Here is a 16,941-nt window from a genome sequence, read left to right on the forward strand (position 1 = left end):
ACCTGGCCATCGAAACCTGTGTGGCCCTTGTTTGGGCTGGGGCGGTGGTGCCCTTCTGGAAAAGGTTGAATACCTCCTGTTACTGCGCCCTGTGGATCCACAGGAAAAAATCTGCCGTGGAGACTGTTACTGCACTGCTAATACTAATAATTTAGCTGTCAGCTTTGAGTCTTGAATTTGTCCAGGGACTCGTCGGCTTTGGGGCCAAAATGATGTTCACCATCAAAGGCAAGGTCCAGCAACTTTGAGTGAACATTAGGGGAGAACACCCGAGCACCTCAAATAAGCATCCCTGTGCAAGACTGTCGAAGTGCCCATAGCATAACACAGTCTGCCACATCCAATCCTGCTTGGAGCGCTTGACAGGCCATTTATTTGCCATCAGCCACTATGTCCAAGAAGCTATTCTTGACCTCTCCCTATGAAAGGTAATCAGCTGCTTCTGGGAAAATGCTCTAGAAGATATTAGAAAAAGCACAGGAGGCATTTACATTTCTAAGGGCCATGCTCCCCTAGTTGAAATTTGTTTTTGCCAAAGCGTCAACTTTTTTTCGATTCCCTGTCAACGTGGAGGTTCGAAGTCGACATCGAGGGCCTGATGCAACTGTGGTGGCCTCTGCCACTTAACCTTTGGGAGAGTCGTCAGAAACAGAAGAACACCTCTTGCCGGCTTATATGTTTCCGTCAGCTCTGTGTCGATTACTGGGATGAACACGGCAAGCCATGACCGGATCTGCTATAGCCACATTGAACGGTAAAGCCCCTCTGTTTATGGTTCACAGTCGAGGGACTTCGCAAGGTCGTACTGTAACGCAGGTTTTTCCTTCGAGGTCTTGCAGGAGGGCTTTCGACCTGTCTCAGCTACCTTTCGTGCCGTGCAGACGGACAAGGTGCAGTTGGCACCGTATCCAACTGCAGTGTGGAGGCCAAAGCCGTACCCACAGAGGCTTTCTCCAAAACCTTGAGCATTTGGGTTTTAAAGTCTTCCCACACCTCCCTAGATGCATCCTCGCAGGGTACGACTTACCCCATTCGTTAGAAGAGTCGAAATCGCATCTGCATTTCTTTTTGTGTGACAACGATGAGCAGGAGAGGTGTGATACGCCATGGGAGTGCAAACGTGTTTTGGACTTCTTGGGGCGACGTACCTCAATGCCTCTCAGGAGCAGGCCCTTCACTATCTTGCTCCGAGAATCTTTCCAAAACTAACTCTAGCCTTACGCTATATACATAAAACACAAAGAACACCAGGAGAATGACTCCCTTGTCCTGGCTCACTGGTATCCAACCTCAGTGATTGTGTTTAAAAGGTCTTAACTAAGAGTTTGTGTTCCACAAAGATGTAGAATACCAGGAGGATGACTCCCTCCTTTTGGTCAAATGGTTAAGTGTCTTGACAATATCTTTGGCAACCGTTGTCCTTATGTCTGAATGAACAAAACTGTACTGGGAGACCAGAAGAATGACTCCCTTCACCTGGTTGGCTTGAATTTTGATGCCAATATCTCTTAACAGTTCTTATTAAGCTTTGTACTTCCCTGCAGGCTTTCTCAGAGTTAATTTAAGTGTTATTGCTTCACTCGGCTTACTATTACAATAAGTATTGTGGTGAGGGAGACTACTCCCAAGTATTTGGTTATCTCTGCCAGAGTTGCCAGAGTCGCTGAGACGAGGGAGATCATTCCTGAGGCTTTGGCAGGCGTTGCTACAATTGCTGAGACAAAGGAGATCACTCTGATGCTTTGATCAGCTTTACAACAATTACAGAGAGGAGTGGGAGAATACAATCCATTGAATTAGATTGTCTGTGGTGTTCACTGTTCTATTTAATGTGAGGGAGGGGAAGCAATGCACTGCTCAGTGGCCTTCTCGCCTGATGGGCATGCACAACCCCAGCACAAGCATGCAGCTGGCATGGACCTGTGATAGTTCAGCAATCAATCTTATATGCAGGCAAAGGAATTGGGTTATTTTACTCTTCACAACAACACTAAATGTGACTGGGAAAGACCAGTTTGTGCATACAAGTAGGTCATAGGGCATAGGGCATTAGAGTAGCTTGGTGTATTAGGACATTAAAGAGGATGTGCTGCAACAGTCTTTGCCCTAATCAGGAGAGGAATGCTGTGTACACACTTTGTATTTTGTAGATCCCAGCTAAGGAATACCAAAATGGACCCCCATGCACCGAGACCAGTGATGCAAGGCTGCTATCGGATGTAATGAACAGTATGCTCCTACTTTAGCCATAACAGTGGAGGACTGGAACCTGCACTTCTCTAAATGTTTTGTTCTACAAATACCTTCATCTCTTATCACTGACCATGGTGGCCGTGGATAATGGGAGTAGCCCCTAACGCTAAGTATGGTTTTGATCACTTCAGGTATGCTCTTCCACTCTGTGAATGCTACAGTGTTATAAGCCCAATTAGTGGCCATATTCTGCTTTCCATGCACTGTAACCGAACCATGTTCTGTGACGGGACAGAAGCTGTGTATTCGAGAGCTCAGACAACCATCAACACAGACTCTGTGGTTTCTGGTATTCAAATGCTAGCGTTGCATTTATCATGTCAAAAGATAAGGGTAGTAAAAAATAAAAAAACAGGGAATGGAAGGAACAAGTTACTTACCTGTAAGTATTGTTCTCCAGCCTGGGATTGGCATGGATTCACATGCTCATGAATATTCCCCGTTGTCAGGCCGGGAATCCTCGGTAAAAGAAAAAAAACAGTTTCACTTTCACTTTCATTTACAAACTGTCACGGTTTATTACGCGGTCACACAACTCAGGGAATTCTTTTCCCCCCAATCAAGGTGGAGCACAACAAAGCACTCCTCTTTTGTTAAGGTTCAGTTTTGTAAGGCCTCCAACCTATCTCGCACCCAATCCCAACAAAAACTCTGCGCCACAATCGACTAGGAACCAGGCCATTGTGTAGTAAGAATATATATTTATTAATTTATTTAAACCAAATTTGACAAACAGACCAACATCAGCCACCAATGCAGTGGCAACCCAAGAACAAAAATGACTTCTGTAATGACACCAACACAGAGATAATACTGAGATATGCAGTCACTATTTCCTGTAGCTTTCTTTTCAAATCACCCACCAATACAGGAACAATTCAAGACACAGTGGTTGCTGATTTCGTTATAATACCTTTTTCTACCAGCAACCCCCACCCTTCAAACATCAATTAGACGCGACCTCTCTCAACTATAGGCAAGTGGCACAGAGTGGGAACACAATGGGATCATCGATTTGGGATTCTGATAAAATGCAATCTTTGGAAAAATCATTTTTCCCTTATTACCACAGATGCAATATGAGAAAAAGAAAAACAATGGGAACATTTGTTTTGCCACACCTAAAAAAACGAGCAGAGATTTGTGGTTTGAGTCAGAGCACAATGGGAACAAAGGGGCAATGTCATTTTTCCCACGACACATGCAAAGGAAATACCAGGCTTCACACTTATGATTTAAAATGAAGGGGATCATTGGAGAATTTTGTTTTTGCACCCTGCACACTGACGTGGAAACAGGGTTTTGGGATTAATTCTTTTGCCAAATCTTTATGTCTATACCTGCTCAAAACACACTGGGAGGAGCTTGTTAGTTTCAAATGCTAACAAAACCTATCCTGTGCTATCTATAGGGGAAATAATTGATGTACTTTAAATATGCTAAGGATCTACACAGACAAACAGGATGTTTTGCTATGGGGAAATACTAGAACAATACTTGAGAAAAATGCAGGGCCTACATAATCTATGGATTTGGAATAGCTTTACTTACAGGAGAGCCCTTGTAATGGCCATCAGGGAACAGCAGGGCACCTCTGGGACAGCAAGGGTGTCCGTCAAGGATAGTCCCCTCTGGCTCCTCCAAAGGGTCCAAGTCTGCTTCTATGTCTCCTGGTCCCTGTCTCCAATGCAAGATTTGGGGGCTCTCTGATTGGGTGTTTCTCCCACAGAGTTTGGCAGCAGGTTACCTCCCGGAAGTGAAAAAGCCCACAGTTCTAATGCAAACTGGTCTACTTATAGGGCAAATGACATCAAAAACTTGTCATGATTCCTGCAAAAGGGATTGGTTGGTTTTCTCTACCTACCTCCCACCTGTGTGCTAATAGGATAAGGAGATGAGGGGTTTGAGTTAGGACAGCTGTGGGAGGAGAAAGCTTTGTCATCCCAAACTGACATGTGGGCTTGGCATGTTCAAACTCTGAAAATCTATCAACATAGCAAGTACCCTAATTCTTTGAATCTTTACATATATGGATATATTTTTAAGAACTACATTTTAAGGAAAATCATATGATACTAATCTGAAGTCGTCACGCCATTCCTATGCAGAGATGTTTTTTCTTTGTTTACTCAGGAGCCATATTAGTGAAAAATATGCCACTTCATAGTCCTTATGTTAATTTTGTCATTCACCATCACACCAACTTTCAAATATCTCGGAATCAATGGAAGGCCCAAATCACATTTTCATTGATAACCTCTGTTATGTTTATCACACAAAACATTTTGGGCATGGTACAAAGGGTGTTACTGTCACTTTTAATAAAAGTCTGGAAAGACCGTTGTGGCATATAAGCTGCCCTTTTTAAGCAACAATATGTATTTTTCCATTAACTAAACTCATGCCTTTCCTTTGTTTCCCTTTTCCCTTAAGCATGTGATCAGCCAGAGGGTGGCTCATGTTTATCTTCGCCTACTCTAATGTACATTTTATGGGAGTTGTGACCTCAAGGTCACGTCTGCTGAAAGAACAGGAATGGCTATCTATTTCCATCGTGGTTTAAATCTAGGCAGTGTATTTCTTTATATTTTTTAAGCAATGGACCTGATTGATGGTTGACAACCAGACCTCCCTCTCCAGGACCAGCAGAGGAAAGGTCTTGGAGGTTAAGTTTCATTGTCAGGAGAAATGCCCAGCTGCATGTAAGAATTCTGCAAGAAATTGATTTTAAACTCACACACAATACATGACATTTTATAAGGCACATGGGCCTTATATCTATGTGTAATATACTTCTTTAATCTCACAGTTGCAAAATACATGCGTATCACTTCTGGATTGTCCATATGTATAGGGCAGTTATATGAGAAAACCATGTTCAAACTCTGAAAGTCTAGTGGGCACTGCTCTCATTTTGATGAGGAAAAACAAAGTTCTTTTATTTCTTAGAATTGCAAGAAGCTTATTTTCAATTAAGATTTTGGGATCACAGTCTCATGTTGATTAAAGATAATGTACACGCTGCTATCTGTCTCTAAGTAAAAAGTGTAGCTTTTTCAGCCACATATCTTTCTCTTTCCTTGCTGAAATGAACTGTGTATATCTTCACACTTTTGAGATTTAAGCCCACTTTCTTTCCTTTAGATTTAGGGCTGTTTTTGGTTCAATAGGCCTCATGTCTGACATCATCATTTCTGTGCTGGCCTTACACTTCAATGGGACTTCACAAATCACTCTGGCCCCTTTATTTCTGGCATTCAGGGGCTATATATTACCCTACAAAACTGTATTTCTCCTCTAAACCAATCACTACTCTGTGTCCTACTAGTTAATGACTGCCCTCTCCCTAAGCCCCTCCTCAGGCAGCCAACTTCAGATTTGGTAAGCACGTAAAGTGGCAGTATGAACAAGAAGAGCCACAGAGGGGTAGGAGGAAGGGTTTGCATGTGAATCCAAGCCTGACCCATGCTGGAGAACTAAAGTTACATGCAAGTAACGTGTTCCTGCTCCAGCATGGGGTTTGGCAAGGATTCACATGCTCATGAATAAAGAATACATAGTAGTACAACATTACACAACCACTGGAGGTGGCAAGGCTCAACAGAAGCATTTACCCTTACCTCCGGAACAGGCTCACCTTCAAGGGAACAGGTTGCATAGCACTGCTTGGCCGACCCTTGACTTCTCTCTGGAATCCCTGTCGACGCAGAAGAATATCGTGAAGGTGTGCGTGGACCTCTACGTAGCAGCCCTGAAGATGTCAGAGACACACCATACAGGAACGCCGTCGTTGCAGCGATCCCTCTGGTGGAATGGGCTCCCGGATGACTGTGCAGTGGTCGGTATGCCAACCGATCACAATGCTTGATGCAGCCAGAGAGCTACTTTGAGATGGAAGCCTTGGACAAGATCTTCCCATGGTTCACAGGACCAAAGTTCACGAACAGTTGAGATGTCTTCCGTAAACTCTTTGTGCATCCCATGTAGAACTTCAGAGCATTAGCAATGTCCAGCAAGTACAAAGTCCTTTCAGCCGGTAATGAAGGTTTCAGAAAGAGCCCAGGCCACACCAAAGGCTTGTTGAGGTGGAATTCCGACAGAACCTTTGGCATGAAGGAGGGGTGTGTCTGTAGCACCACCCTCGATTCGTGAAAAGTCAGATATGGCTGTTTGCAGGATAGGGCCTGGATCTCACCCACCCTCCTGGCAGAGGTGATGGCCACGGGGAAAGCAGTTTTCCATGAAGAGGAACTTGAGAGGGGCCTGATGCATATGCTCGAACGGGGTCCCCATGAGCCTCGCCAGGACCACGTTGAGGTTTCGCGCTGGGCAGGAGCCTTCACCAGCGGGAAAGATCGAAACAGTCCTTTGAGGAACTACTTTACGAGAAAGCGGGACCAAAGAGAAGATCGCCCTGGAGTACTGGGGTAGTGGGAGATAGCCGGCAGATGCACCTTGACAGAGGCGTGTGCCAGCCCCACCTTGGCCAAGGACAACAAGTATGGAAGAATCTGCGGGGCCGTGACCCTCAGAGGGTTGATCTTCTGCGACCAGCACAACTTAGTGTAGCGCTTCCACTTGTGCCTTTAACACTTAAGAGTCGACCTGCCAGACTTTGCGATGGAGGCGCAAAAGGACCAGCTGTGCTGTTGGAGTGCCCAGGCCACAAGCCATTTCCGTATCAGCCTTGATAGCTGGCAAGGACTCGCCGACTGCCTTTCCAAAGAGGTTATCCCCGTCAAAGGGCATGTCCAGTACCCTCAATTAGACCGCCTGGTGGAAATTGGTGGCCTTCAGCAAGCCTCGACGATGGAAGGAGACACTGTTCCCCATCTGTCAGAAACCTGTATCAGCGATGCCCAGGGCCACTGTGATGGCATGGTCCGATGCCACTTCCCCTTCCCGGGAGGGAGATCGCCTCCACCAGCTTGTCGCCTGGTAGGAACTCCAGAATCGGGCCCAGCTTGTACCACAGTTCCCTGTCATACCTGGCCAGGATCGACCAGTGAATTGGCCGCTTTGACGGTCGATGCCACAGAGTGGATGTCCCTTCTCCCCATGGAGTCCAACTTCTTCCCCTTGATGCCCGGAGGGACTGAGGACAATGACTAGTGGCTAGACTCTTCCTCGTATCCACCGACACAGAGCCCAACAATTGTTGCGACCGTAGGCACTTGGGTGCGGACTCTGGCACCCTGTACTTTTTCTCCAACCTATCCTGCTGGGCTAGAGCCAGATTCTTCAATAGGGCCAGGCCTTCTGCCAAATGTCGTCCAGGAGGGGCACCGCCATGATGGTCTTCCTTTTGGCCTTGTGCCTCTGGTAAAGGAAGCCTCGGGTGTCAGTTGGAAAAGCTCGAACACTCTGACGACCATGGCATGAAACAACGCCACCTCATCCGGTGGGGACACCCTCGGCTGTGGTGATCCGCCCGCCACGTCAATGTCGTTTTCCATCGTTGCAGTGGCAGTGTCCGTCCCTGTGTCCGGGTCCCTCTGGGGGAGGGCACGTGGCGCAGGTGTGGAGGCTGATGCAGAGGCGTTGGATGGTGTTTCCTCTTTTTCACCGGAGGTTGATCCAGGGCCACCTTGCCTGGTGCCACCAGGGCCTGCAGAACCCTTTTCTGGATTTCCAACAGCAACATGTGTGGGGTCAAAAGAATGTCCAGCAATAAATCTCTTGGAGGAATTGGAGAGCTAGGCCTAATAGGCTCGTGCTGCTGTCCCCCATCAACGTTCCTGCCGTCTGTGTTGCCGCCACCATCGTCGTCATCCTCCACGTCCTCCTGGATCGTGTGCATGGACTCCTGGTCGTACTCGTCCAAGGAAGAAACATCTGTGTCCTGGGGTACAGCTTGTGACTGGCCTGAGGCCTCATCACCCCTCTTTTGTGCATCCTGAGGGGTCGGAACCGGGCTCAGCAATGGCATCTTTTTTTCGGAGTCTTCTCCACCGCCGGAGACGAGGCCTCCCATCTCTGGGGTAGGAGCACCCTGGGTGCAGTCAGAACTACCTTAACTGGGTCAGCCCCTTTGGTCTTCGTGAGAGCGGCCGTCAACAAAACGATCGTCGAGGACAATTGTTCTTGCACCGCCTGGGCCTTCTTGGGCAGGCCGGCTGACTTTTCTTCCACCCTTGGCTTCTCGAGCTTCTCCCGCAGCTTCGCCCGGTTGGGAGACTTTCTCTTCGAGCAGGAGCTGTATCGATAGCTGGAGATGGAGGCAGGCGGTGAGGATAATCACGGCCTGCCCATCGCGGGACCTGCTTGCGCAGTGACCACAACGGAAACGGAGTTGCAGCGCTTGGCCTTGTCTTGGGCCCCCAGGGATGGAGCACTCTCAAAGGACTTAAAAGCCCGCTCCTCGGACCGGCCTGTCCTGGCTGAGGCATGACCATGCTTCGGGCACGGGGCAGAGGCCTTGGTGCTTAGCCACACTGCCAGAATACTGCGACGATCCTTTATCGTTCTCTTAGTGAACCGCAGGAAGATTTTGCAATCTTCTTTGTGGTCCGGGAAAAGACAGAGGCATTGAACGTGTTTGTCCTCTACAAACACGTTCCGCAGTCTGCATCTGGAGCAGAGCTTGAAAAGGGAGCTTCCCCCTTTCTTCTCTTTCGACAGAGTCCAGAGTGCTGAGTAGGCTTGATGGCCTTCTGGAAACTTTGACGAAACTTGACGATCCTTGCCCTTTAAGGGCGCTGAAATTCACTGACAAACAGATCCCTGCTTGTCGGCCGATGGAGAGAAAGAGCACCCATGCTCTGTCTGACAAAAATAAGACTTTCTCAGAAAAAGGGCGAAAAACGTAGAATAGCTCACAGAGCAAAACTCTAGGACTCCCAACACTTGAATGTGCAATAAAAATCTGAAGATGGCTGCCAGAGGAGGGGCTGAGGGAGAGGGAAGTCATTGGCTGGGGGCAGAATAACCCAGAGTGCAGCGATTGGTTTAAAGGAGAAATACAGTTTGTAAGTTAAAGTGAAACTGTTTTTCCTTTTACCAAGGATTCCCGGCCTGATGACAGGGAATATTCATGAGCATGGGAATCCATGCTAGACCACATGCTGGAGAACATAAATATTCAATGTTTAATGTTGCAATGACCATATATACAAATGTCTTGCATGCCTCCCACCGGTGCTGGCTGGAACTGTTGCCAAACGTGCACGTCAATGTTGTTGATGAAGCAGCAGACGATAGTAGGGGGTGCAATTATAACCAGGTTAAAAATGGCTTTCATGGGACACCAAGTCAAGGCCTCAGAAGGGAGTGACAGAGTATGGCGATATTTTGTAGATCCCAGCTAAGAAATCCCCATTGGACCCTCATGCTCCGAGATCAGAGATGCAAGGCCAAATGCAGCGACTGAACAGTAAGCTCATACTTAAGCAATAAATGTTGGGGTCTGCAACCTGCACCTCGCTCAATGTTTTGTACTACAAATAACTTGCCATCTAATTATCGTAGAATCCCAAGGCATGACAGGTTGAAAAACGATGGCCTGGAGGGTTGCCAATAGCTATATTGAGGTTTTATTCATTCAAAAGCTTCCAGCCATTGCCTTTTTCGTGGAAGTCATCCGAGTGGGACAGGCATCACAAGACCTGGATCTCAAGGTTGCCATGCTTCGAGTCCCAAGCTACACCTCACTGAATATGGCCAATGAACTGTAAACATTTCTGGGGTTGCTTGTTGTTTTGTGCAGAACAAAAATGATGTACCAATTTGCAGTGGACTGCTCTTTTTCATATGGGACCAACCACGATTTGCATAAGGTGCGGATGGTTACCCTTAGCAATGCCAGAGGTTACGATTTCTTGAAAAATGTCCAGCAATCACCTTTGGCGCGCTGCTGTGAGAGCAAACAGAGGCAGAGGATATGGCATTCAAGTGTGGGGGTAGAGGAAAGGTAAAGTCTTTGATGCCTGGTACACAAATGTTCACAAAGTACAGTAGGGTCCCATTAAAGAGCTATTACAAAAGTCAATGGCAGGGAAGAGGATATGAATGCACAGCTCTGCTTTAAGAGCAGTTAGAGGCAGAACAGCAAGAGAATTCAAGTGTGGGACCTGGGGGTTAGGGACAGGATAGTAAGAGAAAAGGTGTGTGAAGCCTACTCATTGGTGTTGTAATGAAGCATAAGTTCAGAAACTGTGTTGATTGTGCTACTGGCGGAGCAGGGATGACTTGGGGCATGTACACTATACTGTACCTAACAAGGAGAAGTGGAAAGCCATTGTCACTTTCTATCCGAGTGCATTGTGGTGTATAGAAGTGGGTTGAAGCTCATTTAAAATGCTCCAGGCTTCACTGTCACAGTGCTACTTGTGAAGCAGCAAGAGTGTTAGATTCTCAAATTCCCCCAATGCCTTTTGGAAAGGGCTTTAACATTTATTTTGTTGCATTTGCTTAAGCAATTGCTGTACAAAAAAAAAATCTCCATAGTAAAAACACAAAAACAGGGGCAAGTCAAAACAGGAAAGCATTATAAAATCTTCATTGAATAAATTCTGTTTGTGTACAATGTATGTATTAATGAACACACAATAAAGAAGTGGGAAGATCAAATTGTGGGACCCAGTTGAATGAGAGGGCACTCATTTGATGAGGCGCCCCTTCAGTTGATGAGGCTCACACCAGATTCTTACCCTGTTCCTCAGCCTCCAATTGGCTTTTAAACCTCAACCCCTACTAACAGTATGCCTGGGGCCAGGGCATGAAGGAGTGGTTGCTCCAAATTCTAGAATGGCAAGTAGCCAACCTACTGGTGAAAATATACAAAGTGTCTCGAAATGCTGTGCATCATCACTATAGATGGGGGCCAAATCAGCACCAAGATCTGTGGTTGATGCGGCCAATAAAAAAATAAGCAAAACAAGTACTGTACGTGATCCCTATTGGGATTATTAGTGTAAGCTTTAACCGCATAATTCTATATACATAGAGAGGATGCATTTATTTCTCTAGCATACAAATTAAAAGGGAGTTTGCCGTAATCACCAAATGATAGCTGTCGTCAATTTAGCAAATGATTTTTCATTGGAAAGGGCGACACCTCCACAACAGTATTAGCAATAATGTGTTGGTTGATTCCTTAGGGGCCTGGCATGCCACCATAGAGGCTCTGATGTAAGCCTTTCAGACAGACTTAAGACCATCTATTGCTTAAATAAATGTTCATCGTAAAGCACAACGAGGCAGGCTTTTACACCCACATTGCTTTACCCAGCCTAGTCAGTTGAACGGTGTGGCCGAAGGTGGCAAATGATTCCAAAATTTCAAGTGACCTCAGCACAATGATAGATGGTTAAAGAGATTTTTCTGAGCATTTAGCAATACTATGTTCATGCCTTTATTTGGAAGGAATCCATATTGTCATTCACAAAAAAAGTGATGAAAATATTCACATTATTTTGCCGACGGAACAAAGGTAGATTTATTGATCCAGTATGGATTACTTTTTGATAGTGGGGACCCCTATCGAATCAGATCTGACATGAAGACTAATCAAGTCATAAGCCATAATTTGTCTATGCCGTCCGTAATCAGGACTGATGGAAAAGAATTGACTGGGATGAGTTATGGTCAGTGAGAATCGAATAGATGTCAGGTAGCACCGATTTTGATACTTGCTTATTACTGTTTATATATTGGTTGCTCAAGAAATAGAAAGTGTTTGGCAGATAGACGAAATGACAAGGGAAGCTTTATTAACCAGAGCAATTGTGGTCTAATTTGAGATAACGTTGCTTATCATTTTCTCAATGAGTTCTGCTAAGCATTGCAGCTTTCTGCACCACCGAGTGTGATAAGGTGTTAACAATTCAACTGGACTCCATTTTAAAGTGATCATATTTTTAAAATCTCTTTAGAGAGATGATTTATATGCCAATACATACAATTCTATGCTACGTTCTAGCTATAGTATTATAGATCGGTATTTATCAACTACAAGGATATAGTTCACCAAGGAGTTCCGAGTGACATCTGATAGGCAACGAGACTGAAGCTTGAGTTGTCGAAGATGTAGCTTGGAACTTCACAGTGGAGTTTACCCTGTAGTTGAAAGCCACTGATCTATAATTTTATATGGAGTATACCCCCCACATCCCCAGTAACTCCCTATCCCACCCCTTGCTCTACCCCTCATGGACAAGTATTGCAAGGGGTGTACAGTGCAGGCTATAGTGATAGGTGACTATATACACACAACATGAAAATAGCAAGCTCCCAGTCCTCTTGTTCCACAGCAACCCAAATAGGAAAAAGGAACTACCTGGCAGAAGAAATGATGTATTCCCCTTCCGTGATAGCATAGCTGTTGATTATGAATTCCATTCCCTCTGTCCCAAAAGCACAGTATGAGAATATAGAATTCAGAAAATAAATTGTTGCTAGTGACTCAGAAAAAAAAGTTTGTTTGGTTTGCCAGAAACACTGAAACCTGTATGTTCTTCGTTGGTGGTCCTCAAGGGTGGAGAAGACAATTTGTTAAACTTCATCATTTTCCAATAAGAACATAGCAGAAGAATCTTATCCCGCAGGCTTCGCAGTGTCATTGTTTATTGTTAAAAGACAAAATGTCCAATGTTTTCAGAGATCCAGATATATTTTAGAGACTACTCTAATTCTATTTCAGCTAAGCAGCCTCTAAAATGTAACTCCATTACTTTGGCAGAGTTGGGGGCTGAGGATTACTTTCCCTATAGTAAATGTTAAAAGAGTATGACATTACAAAAGAATGAGTATATAAAACATTAAAGTAGTCTGTAATAGAATACCAACCTTGTTTATGTCCACGTTATCCCCCTCTTTTAATCTAACAGGATCAATTTCACAGGGTTTAGGGGATTCGCAAATCTGAAATAAGAGAAATATTCCAGCAAATCAGACCACAAGAAGCTTCACACTAAATCATTCAGATAGTATTTTGCCTTTTCAGAAGAAAAATCTGTTCTAAATGCAAGCAAAATTAAGAAAACGCTGAACAATACAAAGCCTGCACAATGTTAATGGCTGTAAAAGGGTGTACAGACATCCTTGAATAGCCCCTTTTCAGTGATAGAATTACCCTGCCGTAGAAAGCCACAATGTCAGAATAATGTTAGTACATAAGTGCAGCAGTGGAACACCAAAATAGATGGAAATGCAGACTTACTGAAACTTCCTTACACCCTTTTCCAAAGCTTCGTCTAAATTGCTCCTGATTACATGTTTGTCTTTGCAACACGGATTGCTCAATGGGAATGAAGAAACTACTCACCTGTAATGCAGTACTCTAGAGGTCTCATCACTTTTTTTAATGTTTGTTTGTTTGTTTGTTTGTTTATTTATTTGTATGGCGCACCTTACCCAGGGGCAACAGGGCGCAGGCAGAAGATAATTCGAAGCTTACAATGTTGCAGCAATATACACATTGAGGTAGTGATAGAGATAACCAGAATTACAGAATAAGAAAAGTACAAAACTTCATACATACAAAGTCAATATCTATGCAGGGGTAAATCTACAAATATACAAATATGTACAGGGCTGTTAGAGGCGGGTACTCATGAGAAAAAATATTCAGGATTACAGGATTACAGGAATAGGAGGTATGGAAATGTATACAAATCTTCATACATAAAAGGTCAATATCTATACAGGAGGAAAGTGTACAGATGTGTGCTGTAAGGGCTGTTAGAGGCGAGGGCGAGGTCGCGAGCAAGGTATCACTATCTATGCCTAGGTATAGAAGGGTGCAGCTACATGCAAGGGTTATTGGAGTTAAGGTGACTGATGAGGTGTTTTCTAAAGTGTAAGTATGGTTGGTCAGCTCTTAGGTTGTGTGGCAGTGAATTCCAGAGCAAGGCAGCTTTCACCGGGAAACTGTTCCCACCAATGGTGGAGAGTTTGAATCTGGGAATTATCAGGCGGTTGGAATTGATAGTTCTTGTTTGTCGGATGGAGGACTTTCTCTTTACCTTGTCCATCAGGTAGCTGGGGGCGGCAGTGTTGAGGGCTTTATGGGTTAGGGAGGCCAACTTTAGTTTGATATTGTTGTCTGTGGAGAGCCATTTCTGTTGGCGTCTGGTGGTAGAGATATGATCTCTCTTATTAATGCCGAGGGCAGCTCTCAAGGCATTATTTTGAAGGATTTGAAGCCTGTGGATAATGGCTTTGTTAGCGCCACTATAGAGGGCATTACAATAATCGAGCCTAGATAGTATGAGTGCTCTTGCCAGGATCAAGCAACTGTCATTGGATAGGAATGGTCTGCCTGCCCTTATTAATTTGCAGGTGTACGCAGTGGTAGATGCTAGTGAGTTGACCTGTTTGGAGAATGACATAGTGGCATCTAGATAAAAGCCGAGGGTTTTTACTTCCCTGGATACTCTAATGAGATTGCCATCTATGTTGAATTCGGCATATTCAAGGCCTGGTTTGTTGATATTAGCGGGGGAACCTAGGATGATGAGCTCTGTCTTGTCATCATTCAGGCATAGACCATGCGATGCCATCCATGCCTGAATGATGAGATATACCCTATTCACCAACTCTCTGTCCTTACTGTGATCCCCTGAAAGTGGGAGGAGAATCTGAGTGTCATCAGCATAGTTAGTGTAGGTGACACCCAGATGGTCCAGATCGTCGAACAGGGGTTTGGTGAAGATGTTATATAGTGTGGGGGAGACGCATGAGCCCTGCGGGACTCCACAAGTAATAGGAGAGGGGTCTGCTGCTGCTGAAGGGGAGAAGACTCATGGTTCTCTCGCTCAGAAAGGACTCAATCCATTTGATAGCTTCTGGGGAGAAGTGAGCAGCTGAGTCAAGGTGTTTGCAGAGGACCTTGTGGTCGACGAGGTCGAAGGCCGCGGAGAGGTCGAGTAAGAGGAGGAGTGCTGTCTTGCCCTTGTCCCTAAGATCATCAATTTGGGTTTTTAGATCGATAAGGGCCGTTTCCGTGCCGTGAAGTTGGCGGAAACCTGATTGTCTGGAGCCTAGTAGCTTGTGCAGTTCTAGGTATTTTTGAATCTGGACGTAGGCAACTTTGTCCAAGATTTTCAGTAGGAAGGGTACCGTGGTGATGGGTTGGTAGTTAGTGGGGATGAGGGGATCAAGCGTCTGTTTTTTGAGGAGGGGGAGCACCCAGGATTGTTTTAAGTTGGCGGGGATGCTGCCTGAGGAGAAAGAGGCGTTTATGAGTTTAGAGATAAAGGGCGACAGGTCTCTGGCTGCGTCCTTTATTATGTGCGCGGGGCAGATATCGCCTTTACAGTTTGATGGTTTAAGGGAAAGGATGATTTTCTCAACCTCCAGGGTGGTGGTTTTAGAAAAGGTGAATGAGTTGATGTGTGTACTTGGTGAGGCAATGGGCGGAGATATGGGAGGGTTCGTGAGGTTTAGGGAGTCTTTTTTTAGTTGAATTTTGTTTTGTAGGGTGTTTATTTTATTTGCTAGTGCTTGTTGGATGTCTGTGCACCAGGTCTGGTTCTTAGTGCAGGTGTCGGGTGTAGCAATGGGTGACTCAAGTTCCTTCAGTATGGAAAAGAGCTCCTTCATGCTTGAATTGGAGTTGGCAATGCGGATGTTATAGGAATTCCGTTTGGCTAAGCAGATTTCAGCTTTGTAATGACGAGAAATCGTATCAAGGATGGCTTTGCTTTCACTGGAGGGGCATAATTTCCAATCAGCTTCACATTTTCGCTTTTTTAGGCGGAGGGCTTTGAGTTCGGGTGTATACCATTTGTTTAAATGGGTTTTTGGCTTGCTGGTGCGAAGTTTGAGTGGGGCAATTTTGTCCATGGTAGATAGCATGATTTTATTATATTCGTGAACTAATGTGTTGGGATCTAGATTGTCTGGTAATGCGTTTAAGGTTGGAAGGATAGCTGGGATGATTTTTTCTATTGAGATATTTTTCTTGTTTCTTGTGAGGCAGGGTGGTGCCAATGACACGGTTGTGGTAGTTGATCTAGCGGTCAGTAGGTTAAAAGAGACCAACGAGTGGTCGGTCCAGGGTAGTGGTGTGGTGGCGGTGATGACCGCTGAGCAATTAGCATCAGCAACCCAGTCTAGGGTTCTACCCTTCAGGTGGGTGGGTAGGTTGACTTTTTGAGAGAGTCCGAGTGAAGATATCGTATTGGCTATGGTAGATGCATGTAAATCTGCTGGGTCGTTGAACCCTAGGTTGAGGTCCCCTAGTAGCAGTAGTTGTGAGGTGGTTTTCGCGTTGTTAGAGATTAGGTTGTGTAGATCTTCCTCGAATGTTCCAAGTGGACCTGGTGGTCTGTAAATCAGGTGGATAGTGAGGGATTGGGTGTGATTTATGGGGAGTTTGGCAGTGAGGGATTCACACGACTGCAGAGTTTGAGTCGGGGCTAGTCTGAGAGCTAGGCTTGCTTTGGATATGATGGCGATGCCACCGTCCCGGTTACCTACCCGGTCCTGCCTAGATATAGTGTAGCCGTCTGGGATGGCCAGCATTAGAGATGGGCCTGCTGCATTGTGGAGCCACGTTTCGGTTAGGGCAATAAAGTCTAATTTATCTTTGATAATTAGGTCTGCTATATCGAGGGCATGTGCGACCAATGATCTGGTATTGAGGAGAGCTCCTTTGTAGGAATGTACATTCGTTTTTACCGAGATGTTTGTATGAGTGATAAGTTTGGACTTGGTTGTGGGTATAGTGGTGCCTTTGGTGGACCT

At 45.3% G+C, this 16,941-nt stretch overlaps 1 protein-coding gene across 1 annotated transcript in view; it reads right to left on the bottom strand.

Annotated features, from left to right (window-relative positions):
• Nucleotides 1-16,941, bottom strand: part of RASA2 (RAS p21 protein activator 2) — a 1,321,178-nt gene that overhangs the window by 533,510 nt on the left and 770,727 nt on the right. The window contains exon 13 of the mRNA XM_069618287.1: nucleotides 13,039-13,113. Within this exon, the coding sequence (XP_069474388.1) occupies nucleotides 13,039-13,113 (75 nt within the window). The remainder of the gene's footprint in view (nucleotides 1-13,038; nucleotides 13,114-16,941) is intronic.

Source organism: Ambystoma mexicanum, chromosome 10 (genome assembly GCF_040938575.1).
Source record: "Ambystoma mexicanum isolate Mex_15411 chromosome 10, UKY_AmexF1_1, whole genome shotgun sequence".
NCBI classification, from domain to species: Eukaryota; Metazoa; Chordata; class Amphibia; order Caudata; family Ambystomatidae; genus Ambystoma; species Ambystoma mexicanum.